Source organism: Cottoperca gobio, chromosome 13 (genome assembly GCF_900634415.1).
Source record: "Cottoperca gobio chromosome 13, fCotGob3.1, whole genome shotgun sequence".
Taxonomy (NCBI): domain Eukaryota; kingdom Metazoa; phylum Chordata; class Actinopteri; order Perciformes; family Bovichtidae; genus Cottoperca; species Cottoperca gobio.
In genome coordinates, this window is record NC_041367.1 from 20,303,715 (window position 1) to 20,316,233 (window position 12,519).

At 41.2% G+C, this 12,519-nt stretch overlaps 1 protein-coding gene across 3 annotated transcripts in view; it reads left to right on the forward strand.

Annotated features, from left to right (window-relative positions):
• mark4b (MAP/microtubule affinity-regulating kinase 4b) overlaps positions 1 to 12,519 on the forward strand; it is a 52,387-nt gene that overhangs the window by 23,166 nt on the left and 16,702 nt on the right. For all 3 annotated transcript variants that reach the window (XM_029446244.1, XM_029446242.1, XM_029446243.1), the window contains exons 4-10: positions 9,062 to 9,110; positions 9,188 to 9,253; positions 10,219 to 10,289; positions 10,726 to 10,782; positions 11,123 to 11,359; positions 11,760 to 11,879; positions 11,964 to 12,063. In XM_029446244.1, coding sequence (XP_029302104.1) covers positions 9,062 to 9,110; positions 9,188 to 9,253; positions 10,219 to 10,289; positions 10,726 to 10,782; positions 11,123 to 11,359; positions 11,760 to 11,879; positions 11,964 to 12,063 — 700 coding nt within the window. The remainder of the gene's footprint in view (positions 1 to 9,061; positions 9,111 to 9,187; positions 9,254 to 10,218; positions 10,290 to 10,725; positions 10,783 to 11,122; positions 11,360 to 11,759; positions 11,880 to 11,963; positions 12,064 to 12,519) is intronic.

Sequence of the window (12,519 nt, forward strand, 5' to 3'; positions counted from 1 at the left end):
GTGCAATTGTTTTTAGCCTGTAAAATGTAAAGAAAGTTGTGGGAGTCCAAACCAGGTGACATCTTTAAATGGCTTGTTTAAATCTGCAAAATATTCTTTTTTTAATCAGATCTGCAATGCAAAAGAGAAAAGAATCAGATTCTCCTGTTCTAACTGCTGCAATAGTAAATGTTTGGCAATGCTGCTTGATATCAGCTCAAACAATTAATCGATTATCAAAATTGTCGCCAACTATTCTCTAAAGTTGAGTATAAAAGCTCAAATATAAGTTTTATCTTCTCTTAAAGCTGTTTTATGAAGGTGTTTGCAATAACATTGAAACTGGAATGTATTTTCTGGTTAAATGACAGTAAACTATTGGATCACTCTGGATCAACGATTTACACATGAGGCTGGACTTATTTAAAATACTTTCTGGAGGAAGTTCAGGAAATGTCCGACCCCCGGTCTCTTGCTCCATCTCGGTGTAATGACCATTAACTAATGTGTCTTTGTCTTTGGATAAAAGCATGAAATAAGTGCAGCATTAGCTGACACTGCTTCAGTGTACCCAATGGAAATGCACATAATTTGCATTTTAATTTTCACAAGATTAATATTCAAAAGATTTGATAGATATTCACAGTTAGATTGAAATAGGAGCACACGGTAGCTAATTCTGTCTGCTCTAATTCTCTGCACAGAAGCTTCCTCTCCTTCTGGCTTTCTCTCGCTTCTCTTCACACTCTGTTACGCCTCAGTCTACAGTCTCTCTCTCTCTCTGTCTCTGTCTCTCTGTCTCTCTCTGTCTCTGTCTCTCTGTCTCTCTCTCTGTCTCTCTCTCTCTCTGTCTCTGTCTCTCTGTCTCTCTCTCTGTCTCTGTCTCTCTGTCTCTCTGTCTCTCTCTCTGTTTCTGTCTCTCTGTCTCTCTGTCTGTCTCTCTGTCTGTCTCTCTGTCTCTCTCTCTCTCTCTCTCTGTCTCTCTCTCTCTCTGTCTCTGTCTCTCTGTCTCTGTCTCTCTGTCTCTGTCTCTCTGTCTCTCTCTCTGTCTCTCTCTCTCTCTGTCTCTGTCTCTCTGTCTCTCTCTCTGTTTCTGTCTCTCTGTCTCTCTGTCTGTCTCTCTGTCTGTCTCTCTGTCTGTCTCTCTGTCTCTCTCTCTGTCTCTCTCTGTCTCTGTCTCTGTCTCTCTCTGTTTCTGTCTCTCTGTCTCTCTCTCTGTCTGTCTCTCTGTCTCTCTGTCTGTCTCTCTGTCTCTCTCTCTCTGTCTCTCTCTCTGTCTCTGTCTCTCTCTGTCTCTCTCTGTCTCTGTCTCTCTCTGTCTGTCTGTCTCTCTGTCTGTCTCTCTGTCTGTCTCTCTCTCTCTCTCTCTCTCTCTCTCTCTCTCTCTCTCTCTCTCTCTCTCTCTCTCTCTCTCTCGCTCTCTCTCCACTCTTCCCTTTTTATTTTCTCTTCATCAACTCTTTATTTTGTTCTCTTTACTCTAGCTCTGTGTCCCACTTCTCTCTCCTTTCTCCCAGGCGTTGTGTTGCAGTAGTAGCTCTACTGTAATCACAGCACTGTCTGTAGCACTACACTATGCCTCCTAAAACTATTTCAGGGATGTACTGTAGGGACTGCAAGGCTTTTATTACTGTTTTGAAAAAATGTGTGTGTGTGTGAAGAATTTCTAGAGAACACCCATTACTGCCCAAGTGCCACTGTGCAAGCTCCCGGCTTCACCCAAGTGCCAGTCTGCTCCAATGTGGACATCAAGACCCCAAGCGAGATGAAAAAAGTTGTCACATGTTGCAGAGTGACGTAGTGTGCAATAGGTTGTTTGATATGTTTGGACCTGAAATGGATTGTAAAGCATGCGTACGTGTATATAACCTTTTATTTATCAGGTAATCTATTGATTATACGATTGATTGAGGTTTAGCAATTCTGCCAATTGCAAAGCTGCATCCTCTGTAAGAGGTTTATTCTTGTTTACGATCTGCCTGTGGGTGTTAATGGTCTTAGAAAAGAGTATAAATGCATTTGCAAAGGTGTTTATAAGCAGAGTTTAAAATCCTGAATGTTCTTCTCACACCCGAACAGCGCTAAACAGTAACAGGACATTAGTAAGTGCTTAATGACAGAAACTGAGACATTTGTTCGCTGAATCTTAGTTGAATCACTTGTATGTTTTTGGTAATACCATACTGAAATGATGGTTGTCCTGTTTCATATGTTGAAACTTCATGACTAATGGCGACATACAGAGCAGAGTGTGTTTTAATGCACTCTTCGTTGCCATGTGTGTTGTTTGATAATCAGCCATCAAATCAGACTATGCAGGGCCCCATCAAAAGACTGGTGTTACTTTGAGAACAGGATCATTTTGTAGGCAGCTATCCAATGTTGTGCACAAAAGTAAAGTGTATGTGTGTGCAAGCAGGACAGTGTTTGGGCCACCATCTAATGCTGTGAAGTGTGTTTTGTCCCTCGCCCAGGCCCCCTCAGCCAGGAGAAGAATTCCAGACAGGCAAACAAAAGGGGCGGCAGGAGCCGAGTGGGGTGGGGGTGTTATTGAGGCCTTGCCATAGGAGCAGGGACCCTGAGAAAGACAAGATACAGAGCAGAACGTGTGTGTGTGTGTGTGTGTGTGTGTGTGTGTGTGTGTGTGTGTGTGTGTGTGTGTGTGTGTGAGAGATAACAGGCGGATAAACTCGCAGCATGGTCTCTGCTCTGCCTTTGTTTGCACGTGTAATGCCATTATCTGCATTGCTATTGTATGCAGCACGTTGTCCCTGTGTGGGTGTCTGTGCATAATCATATTCTTGCTGCTATATGCATTGTTGTTATTGTGCCAGTGTGTAAAGGGAATAATTAGACAATAAAGGGACAAGAGGGCGGACAGAGCGAGAGCAGAAGGTTTTCTCACAAGCTCGTCTTCAAAGGAACAGAACAGTAGAAGAAGAGTATAATGGCCTGCCTTGGCCTTTCACTCGTGCGTTCTTTCTCGCTATCTTGTTCAGCCAACATCTTATAAAACTACATTTAATTCTCCTTATTTAATCAAGCTGAGTCAGGCTTCTTATAATCTGGGTCAAACAGCCAGCAAGCTATATTAGGCCTGAATTAAACTCCAGATACTCTTCATTAATGATTCAGCTCTTCTCATCGACAGGCCTGGGAGCTCCAATTACTGCTGTACATTAAGGGAATGTGTGTGTGTGTGTCTGGGGGTGGGGGGGTGCTTGTTCTTAACGTGACCGTTTTATTGGGATAATGTAGAAGGGCAGCTCTCCCAGCAACAGGCAACAAAGGGAGAAACAGGGTCAAAAGTCTATTCAAATGTTACCCAGCGACAAGAAAAAGAGTGAAGGCAAATCTTTGAGTAATGTTGCTCATTAGAGTGCCCCAAAACATTCTGCAGGACACTGACCGGTCATTGCTGTTTGCCTTCCACCCTGCTCGGGAGGCATCGACATGTGTTGAACTGTAAGATCTCTAGAAGATTGCTTTATCCGATTTTGTGACGAGTAATTAATAAGATAAATAATTTCAAAGTACATCTTAAATTTTATTTGATTTAGGTGTCACATGTGGGACTTATTTGTGGGCTTATTGTGATTAATTCTACGTTGAGGATGAAACGTGGAAGTGCTTAGGCCTCATAAAATGAGTCTGAGGTAGTTCTGTTCACCTTGATCACACAACGTTAGAGACTTTATTCTATTCAAAATTGTTGCTCTGGTTTCTTAAATATGGTATTATTATTATGTGGACATGCAAATAAGCAAAGTGTTATTTAGTATTGTGGCGCAGGAATTGATTTGTAGTTCTGCATTACATTTCACCTGTTGGTAGCACCACTGCAACACTTTTCCAGCTTACATTTGTATACCCAAACAAAGCATCGGGTTTACATCCTCTCGTTTATTATGTGATAATGTGATGTGTAGAATGGCATTGGGAAGGTTTACGTATTAATGATGATGAAAGTATTTCATTCACTCTGTAATAATCAAATGCAAAGGAAATGGCTTTCCAGGATTACTAGAGATAATTGGGAGGGGGGGAGGGGGGGAGGAGTCTTTTCTCAATTTACTTCAATTTTCAACTTTCAATTCAATCTCATCAGAAACCTGTCAGAGGTGACACTTGCTGTCCAAACTGGCCAGTCTCAGTGTGTGTGGTCTGTGTTTTTTTGAAAGTGCACCTTAGCTTTGGCATAATGTTTGCACAAAGCCTTTGCAACTACCCCGTAACCCCTTAATCCACAAGTATTATTTTTGGCTTTAGGCTCCTAGGCTAACATTACCTGTTTAATCCTACCAGAACAACACTTTTGTTCACACGACACATAAGGGACTCCAATGATCTCTAGTGTTTTGTCCAAATGGACCGGCTTTTATTGAGCTGAGCCTTGCTGAAGATCGTCATGGCAGTAATTGCCTTCATTGAAGTGGACTTGCACATAGAAGCCTAAAAGGTGCAACAGGAATACAGTTGTGGCAGTGAGTAGTCTCTTTCAGAGCTGCAACGATTATCCGATCGACAGAGAAATACTCACAAAGTATTTTTGTTATAAATATTAAAGTAATCTTTCGTACAAAAATGCTGTTTTTCAGCCTCAAATATGGAGATTTCCTGCTTTGCTCTGTTTGTATATCATAATACAATGACCAAACCAAATATTTAAAGACTCTGGACTTTGAGAAACTGGGATGGGCATTTTCACTATTTTCTGACATTTTATAGACTAAACGATTAACCAAGAAAATTGTCAGCAGATTAATCTATAATGAAAATGATCTTTCGTTGCAACCATATACTGACATTCAGAGTTTACAGACACACAGAGGGTTCTTCACAACAGACGTGGGAGTAGAGGGACAGGCCTGAGTGTTCATCATTTGTCTTTCACTCTCGTCTCCCTTATTTCTCTGCATGTATGTGGTCTCATGATTGGCTGACACTGATAAGTGTGTTTCACGTTGTGTAGAGTTCTGCAGTGTTTTTGATTGTCGTGATTTAGAGATGCGACTGGGCTGACTATTTAAAAATGGCAGCTAGCCGAGCGTTATCAATTTCTCAATTTCAAAGTCACTGTTTTCGTCGTGCTATCTATCTCTGTGTGTGTTTGTGTGAACATACTTGTGTGGGAGGAACATACGGATACACAGCCTGGATAAACGGGTCAAAGGTCGACAGACTGGCAGACCAGACGCATGAATCAAACTCGTGCAGCACTGCTCTCAAAGTGAGAGTCAGTCATTAAGCTGCTTTGTGTAGATCCTTGTAGAAGAGCAGCGAGAGCAACGACTAAAGATGTCTGACAGTTGATTAATAAATCCTGGGAAGGATGGATAGAGACGGAGAAGATGGAAGTGCTCAGAAGTTGATTAATTCTGCCTGAAATGAGGGAAGAGAAGGTAGAAGGATGCTGGAAAATCATACACCACTGTTCGTATATTGAAATATTTTCCTAAACTGGGAAAAGTATTTGTAAAAATTATATTCTGTCCAGAAGAGTTTTAAACACAAATATAAAACACAACAATCCTCATATGTTGTGACCTGAGCAGGTCACAACATATGCTGTGACTTCCCACAACTCCCTGAGTAGCAGGAGACTCAGGCCCGGGGATTAATACCGGGGTTGGCATGGCAACAGTGACGCGGGGCCATCGCCATGGGAGCATCATAAGGCAGAGACTGAAGTTATTCTGTCGGATCAGTGGACAAATGCTGCATTCAGACGCAATAGGAGAAATCTGACATTTTATTTTCAAAATGTTTTTAATCTACGAAATGTACCTAAAGGTGTAGCGGAGACTTTACTGCCCCGCAGCACAACATTGTGATTGATTGAATGGCTCAATCAATACCAGTGACTCAACAATTTCCTGACCAGCTGCTGAGGTTACCGTTTCTTAATTCTCTTTTCAGCTGTATTTCAGCCACACGTGTTTTTGGAAACAATTAACGGTTGTTTTATAAAATCTCTAAATATGTAACGCCCCAGCGAGCAGTGGTCACAGATTCAATTACTGCTAGTGGACCAAGTAGGCAGAAAAAGAAGTGAAAATGTGGTTGAGAAGGAGGTGAATGAGGAGAGAGAGAGAGAGAGAGGAGAGAGAGGAGAGAGAGGAGAGGGAGGAGAGGGAGGTGAGGGAGGTGAGGTGAGGCTTAGCTGATAATTCTTATAGCTCAGATAAACAGCTGATGCACTTAGTTCAATTACTGTGTGTGTGTGTGTGTGTGTGTGTGTGTGGAGAACACTAAACTGGTCTTTTTCCTCTGGGTACGTTGCATATCAGGAATCTGTCTCAGATGACATCTATGAAAACACGTACACACAGGCATACACTCATCGCCTCGGGCGCCTGTAAAGTTACGCCATCGTGTTTGTACTTCACTGTGAGAAAGCAGATTCCTTGAGCACGTGGCTCAGAGGAATCGCACAATTGTTTTTAGAAGAAGATTGATAAACAAATAAAGCAGAAATAAATAAAATGTTCTCAGCTCTCAGGTGCAGCTTCCGCCTTTGACTGGTCACACCCAGCAGCTGCCATGTCTGAAATGTGATTAATTAAATTCAGTATGAATATGAAGCGGCACGTAGTCGGCCCTCCCTGGATTAGTAGGGTAAACGGGTAAAAACATGCACTGTTATATTAATCGACTGTGTAGTACTGTAGTCTGAACTTGTCTTAGTTTTAGACATCTACCCTTCTCTTTTCTGGTTTTTAATGTCATACTTTATGAACAATTGACAAAATATCATGAGCCCATTGACACACTGTTAATCAGTCAGTCCTATATAAAGTGTCTTTCTGTGTTAAATGTGAGTTCAACTCGCTGTAGCTCTTCACATCAGCACAACTAAGCAGGAGAAAAGAAGGCGGCTGCCTGGTTCATCCCTCCATTGCTTCACACCTGGCAGCTATACAGTGTAACACAACACAGTGCAACATGTGGCTGCTGAGCCCTTTCATCTGAAGCCTGGTGCGTTCAGGATTGTAGTAAAATGGAAACGCATTGAAAACCAGTTAACTCACGTTCTCATTTAATTTGGAACATCGTTTGATGTCTTGTTGCACAACAAAAATCTTTGTATTTGTATATTGTCAGTTTGGTTATAACTGACTTAAGGTCCTAGATCATTTCAGTTTTTCATCGTATAAGCACCATGAGTTGGTTATAAGATGTTACTGTAGTACAGTGGTAGAAAGTAACTAAGTACTCAAGTTGTACTTAAGTACAATTGTGAGGTACTTTCCATGTTATGCTTTATGTTATGCTATAATTTCATTAAGAACTATAGTTTTCACCCCACACTACATGTTTGACAACATTAGTTTATTTTCAGATGTATATTATTATTATTATTATTATTATTATTATTATTATTATTATTATTATTACTAAATATAAATAAACTAATAAAGGATCATATATTATTATAGATTAAGCTACCCAGCACTACATTTTCCAGCTGCAACATTAAAGTGATTAACACATGAATGCATCAATAATTATAATCAAGTAATATAATGATATAATGATAATGAGTACTTTTACTTTTGGTACTTTAAGTAAACTTTGGTGCTTTTACTTGAGATTAAGAATGCATGGCTTTTACTTGTAATAGTATTTCTACCCTGTAGTATTGCTACTTTTACTGAAGCAAACAATCTGAACACTTCCTCCAGCTCTGCTGTAGTGTACAATAAGGACATGTAACCATAAGAACATGAAAGATGGGAATTGTATCTGGTTTTGTAATATAATGGCAGAGATAGAGGGGGATAAGGGGGAGTGTGTCTCCCATGGCAGCTGAGTGCTACAAAAATGAAGGCATCAGTACATTCCTGCTTTTGTGTTTTTCGCTGTCTGTCCTTTTTGTCTCGTTCTCTTTTCTGTGCTTTCACATTTTTCCCACGTGTAATTTTATTTTGAACCCATTTTGAGCATGCAGCCTTGCTGAGGGATTTACAGAGAGATGAATGACACCAACACTATGGATACAATCCAAATGCTAATATCAGTTTCACTTCTTGCTTTGTACCATTTTGCCTCCCTCTCTGCCTTCATCTCCTGTGCATTGTTTGTTTGCCTTATTTTCTATTTCAGTTTCCTGCACATACAGAAATAGTCTTGACGTACTCTGCTCTTGTAACACACACATTTAGTTTTTTGTCATGACTCCACATACACACTCTTCCCCTCCAGGATCAGAATGTCTCACTTTGACACTAATAACCAAACCAACCAATGATGGATGAATGGCTTGATTGCGTTTGTTCAACACTTCAGAGGCTGTTATGCAGAACAGTATACATGTATCAAAGGTTTAGGATTAATTAATTGCACACAGGATTTTATTGTGTGTTAGTTTTAAATCCAATTTCAAGGGTCTTCTTCAAACTGACTTGAGATTTCACTTGATATTTTCTGTGATTGCTCAGATTTTCATCATGTCTGTGGTGAAATTATGGTTTAATTAACTGTAATTCCATCTGGTGCAAAAAAGAAACGTCTCCCAAACGTACATCAGCATGTTCAGCTGTGATGCATCTCGCCTGGCGCTTTCACAGACAAATGCATTACTTTAATTAGACGCAGAGAGAATGAGAGAGAGCATCAGAGTGGCAGGATGAGGCAGCAGTCTGAAGCTCGGTGATGGATGTGCGGGGGGGAGGGGGCACCCAGGGGAGGGGGCACCCAGGGGACGAGGCCACGCTCTCGGCCTCGCTCTTGTGAGACTCTCCCTTGGGTGGCCCCGGGTTGGAGGTGGTTGGAGAATTGAGTGGGGGTAGTGAGGGGAACGGTGTCTATACACCAGCTGTGGATTGTATTTATTAACTGAAGAACTATTCATTGGATTAATGGCTGAGGATGAATGAAAAATATAAAGCAGTTTAAATTGCCAAAAAATATATAGAATTATGATAATGGTAAAAAGGACTTTTTACCATTATCATAATTCTATATATTTTTAAATATTTTTTGCAAAGTATCCGTGAAATATTCTGTATAGACCTGTATAGATCTTATAATTGACAAGAATAATTAAGTCTGACGGTTAATTTTCTCTTTTGTTTCTCAGCTGTTTCGAGAGGTACGCATCATGAAAACTCTCAACCATCCCAACATAGGTGAGTTACGCTCCAGAGAATCTTGTGTGTGTTTCCATGCTGGCCTTCGTGTTGACGCCTCTTCCTCTGTGTTACAGTGAAGTTATTTGAAGTGATTGAAACTGAGAAGACTCTTTACCTGATTATGGAGTACGCCAGCGGAGGTGAGCGATCCCCACCACCCTCATCATCCTTACCAAGTATTGCATGATGCCATTTAGATTGATCACTTTGACTAAACTATGCATTACAACTGATGAGCTAATATTCAGGGAATAAAAGCGAGTCCAACCATGAGATTACATCACATTACATTACAGTTCATTTAGCTGACGCTTTTGAGATCTCATGTCTGTAGAGCAGAGTGCTTCTTCTTCTATTCATAGTGCTCTTTAACATTGTTCAACTGTTTCCCATGCACTCTTCTATTCTTGCAGCTTCTCTATTTGTCTTTCTTCTCTCCTTGTGATCTCTTAATCTCTCTCCACTGCTCTCTGTATGTTGTGTGACCTCTTACCTCCAATACCTAATAAGGAGGCAGCACCTCACCAGCTGAAATGCTGCTCTGTTTTCTGGAATATAATTGAAGTGTTGAGGACAGGGATGTCGAGCAGTTTGGGAGTATCAGGAATTTATTCTCATGTCACAGAAATATAACACAAGGTGTACACGTATACACGCCCCAATGCCATTGCTCATTTCAGTCCGGATTCAACCCTTTACGATATCGCAACATTTGCTCCTGTAAAGCTCAAGACCTATTTGTGGAAGCTTGACGCAGACGTGACTCTAAAGCCATGAACAGCCTGCAGAGTGTTGGAGATTTTACAAAACTGAAACGCACATAAACACATTCTGAGGGAAGAAACATTCTGAATTCACATCCATCTTCTGCAAATGTTTGTGTGCCATCTGAGGGCGTTTAAAATTAGCTGGGAAGTGGGCAGAGGTGTTGCAGCAAAGATGCAGTGCTGAGCAATGGTGTATAAAGAGAGAATTAGCACCAAAACTGTTAATATGGACAACCTAGCTGGTGACCGTTTCTACTTTCTAGTCATGTGCAATTGGAAAGTGTATGGAACATGCACTGCCTGAACTACAGTCAAACCTTTTCTTATCTCCCTCTCAGGCGAAGTGTTCGACTACCTCGTGTCTCACGGCAGAATGAAGGAGAAAGAGGCCAGAGCCAAGTTCAGACAGGTCAGCTAAACCTCAAACCTTCTGTTGTCTGCTTGTACCTACACAGCTAATGGCTGCCGATATGTCCCCAGTCAGATGTTGGTAGTAATAGCTTTTCCTTGTGGTTGGAAAACTGAGCATACTGTGCATATAGAGAAGAAGAGGACCACATGTTACAGGAGCTGACATCTGAGCTACTTGAGAGTTGATGTGACTTATTGTTTATAGTCCCTGCTTCGCTTGTAACTGGGCAGTGTAAACCTAAAGCAGACCAATACAGAATTATTTTCCACTGTGGTACGGTCCAAATAAAACAAACGGTAGGTTTCATTTCACAGCAAGAAATTCAGTCATCTGCTTTTTTCGTAATGTTGAGTTGTGAATGGAGCTCCTAGTTTATCTTCTATTAAACATTAAGTGCAGTTATCTCCTCTGACTTGTCTTTCTGTCTCCTCAGATTGTGTCGGCGGTGCACTACTGTCATCTGAAGAACATTGTTCACAGAGACTTGAAGGTGATTTCACGATGTTATAAGAAAAAGAAATGAAACGGGTCTATGAATAATTCTTAAAATAACCAAAACTGAAACTCTGTTTAATGTGTGTTAATGATTAATACAGAGTGTATATTACTTTTGCACATGTTGATGAACAAGATAGTAACTTTAAAGCTGATATCCATAACGTTCTACAAATTAAGATGTAAGTGCTATGATGTTTGAATTTCTACTAGCATTGTATCTGCTATTGCAAAGGTGAATACACAGCAGCCACCACAGTGTGGTATCCACTAATACTTCATTCTAGTTTTCATGTTTCTGTATTGTCTGTGTCGGTCTATGTTGTATCGTGAAGGCGGAGAACTTGCTTCTAGATGCCGACTCAAACATCAAAATAGCAGACTTTGGCTTCAGTAACGAGTTCACTGCGGGCAGTAAACTGGACACGTTCTGCGGCTCCCCGCCCTATGCCGCCCCAGAACTCTTCCAGGGGAAGAAGTACGACGGTCCAGAGGTTGACATCTGGAGCTTGGGTGTCATCTTGTACACACTGGTCAGTGGGTCCTTGCCCTTTGACGGACAGAACCTAAAGGTGGGTGACGTGGAGGCTGTTTTGGTCCAGGATTAATGTCATTTGATGTGACTGAAAGCTCCTGAGAAGAGATTTCTTAGGTTTTGGATTACTGCAGTGACATCATGCTGTAGGTGCAGAATTGGGATACACGTTCGAAATTGACATGTAAAATAATGAAGTTGTTGTTAGTGACTTCCCAGTAATGACACATTTAAACATTTCAAATAATCCTGTATGGATTTATTAGTTTTTTAATTAATTGAAAATGTTTAAAGGGGCCCTGCAGAGTTTTAAAAAGCTCCACAGGGAACCTTTAATTGCAGAGTTGTGCATCATCATATCACCTAGTCCAGATCCTTTATTAATTCAGTGTCCCTGTAGCAGAAATTCATTGCATATCAATGCGTGTTGCGTTCAGGAGCTGCGGGAACGTGTTTTGAGGGGGAAATATCGTGTGCCCTTCTACATGTCTACAGACTGCGAGGGAATCCTGCGGCGCTTTCTGGTCCTCAACCCGACCAAACGCTGCTCGCTGGATGTGAGGAAGAAACATACATACAGCATGTTCAAATTGACCACATTAGTGTCTAAATACTGAGCTGTCCTTCTCTTTCTTCACCAGCAAATAATGAAAGATAAGTGGATTAATATCGGCTATGAAGGCGAGGATCTGCAGCCCCATGCAGAGCCTGTGGAGGACTTGAACAATACCAGCCGCATTGGTGGGAAACACACACCTTTTACTATTCATTACTTAATCATTGATCACAACGGGATTAACTGATAACTGCAGAAATGTTCAGTGAGGGTAAGCTGGGAACGTCTGCCAGAGGCCCTGAGTCTTCAACTGCCACTTCTGGAGGTTTTTAATTTGTATTTTTTGGGAGGTTAGGGTTAGGGTCATGTTCAAAGACTCTATTACAGAAGCGTCTGTCTGGAGTTGTGGTCGCAAAGTTATCAGTGCCTGTCATGGTGACTTTTGGTTGGCTTTAAAGAAGTTATGTTCAACCTCCCAGGGAAAGCTAATGCCGGAGATCTGGCATATTGCATCACTCAAAGCTTACTTTACACATTGTATTAGTCCCACAGCGGGGTAATTGGCAGTGTTACAGCAACAAAGGGGACAATGCAACAACAAGAGGCATCAGTAACAGTCACTCGTAAGTTAAAAAGTGATT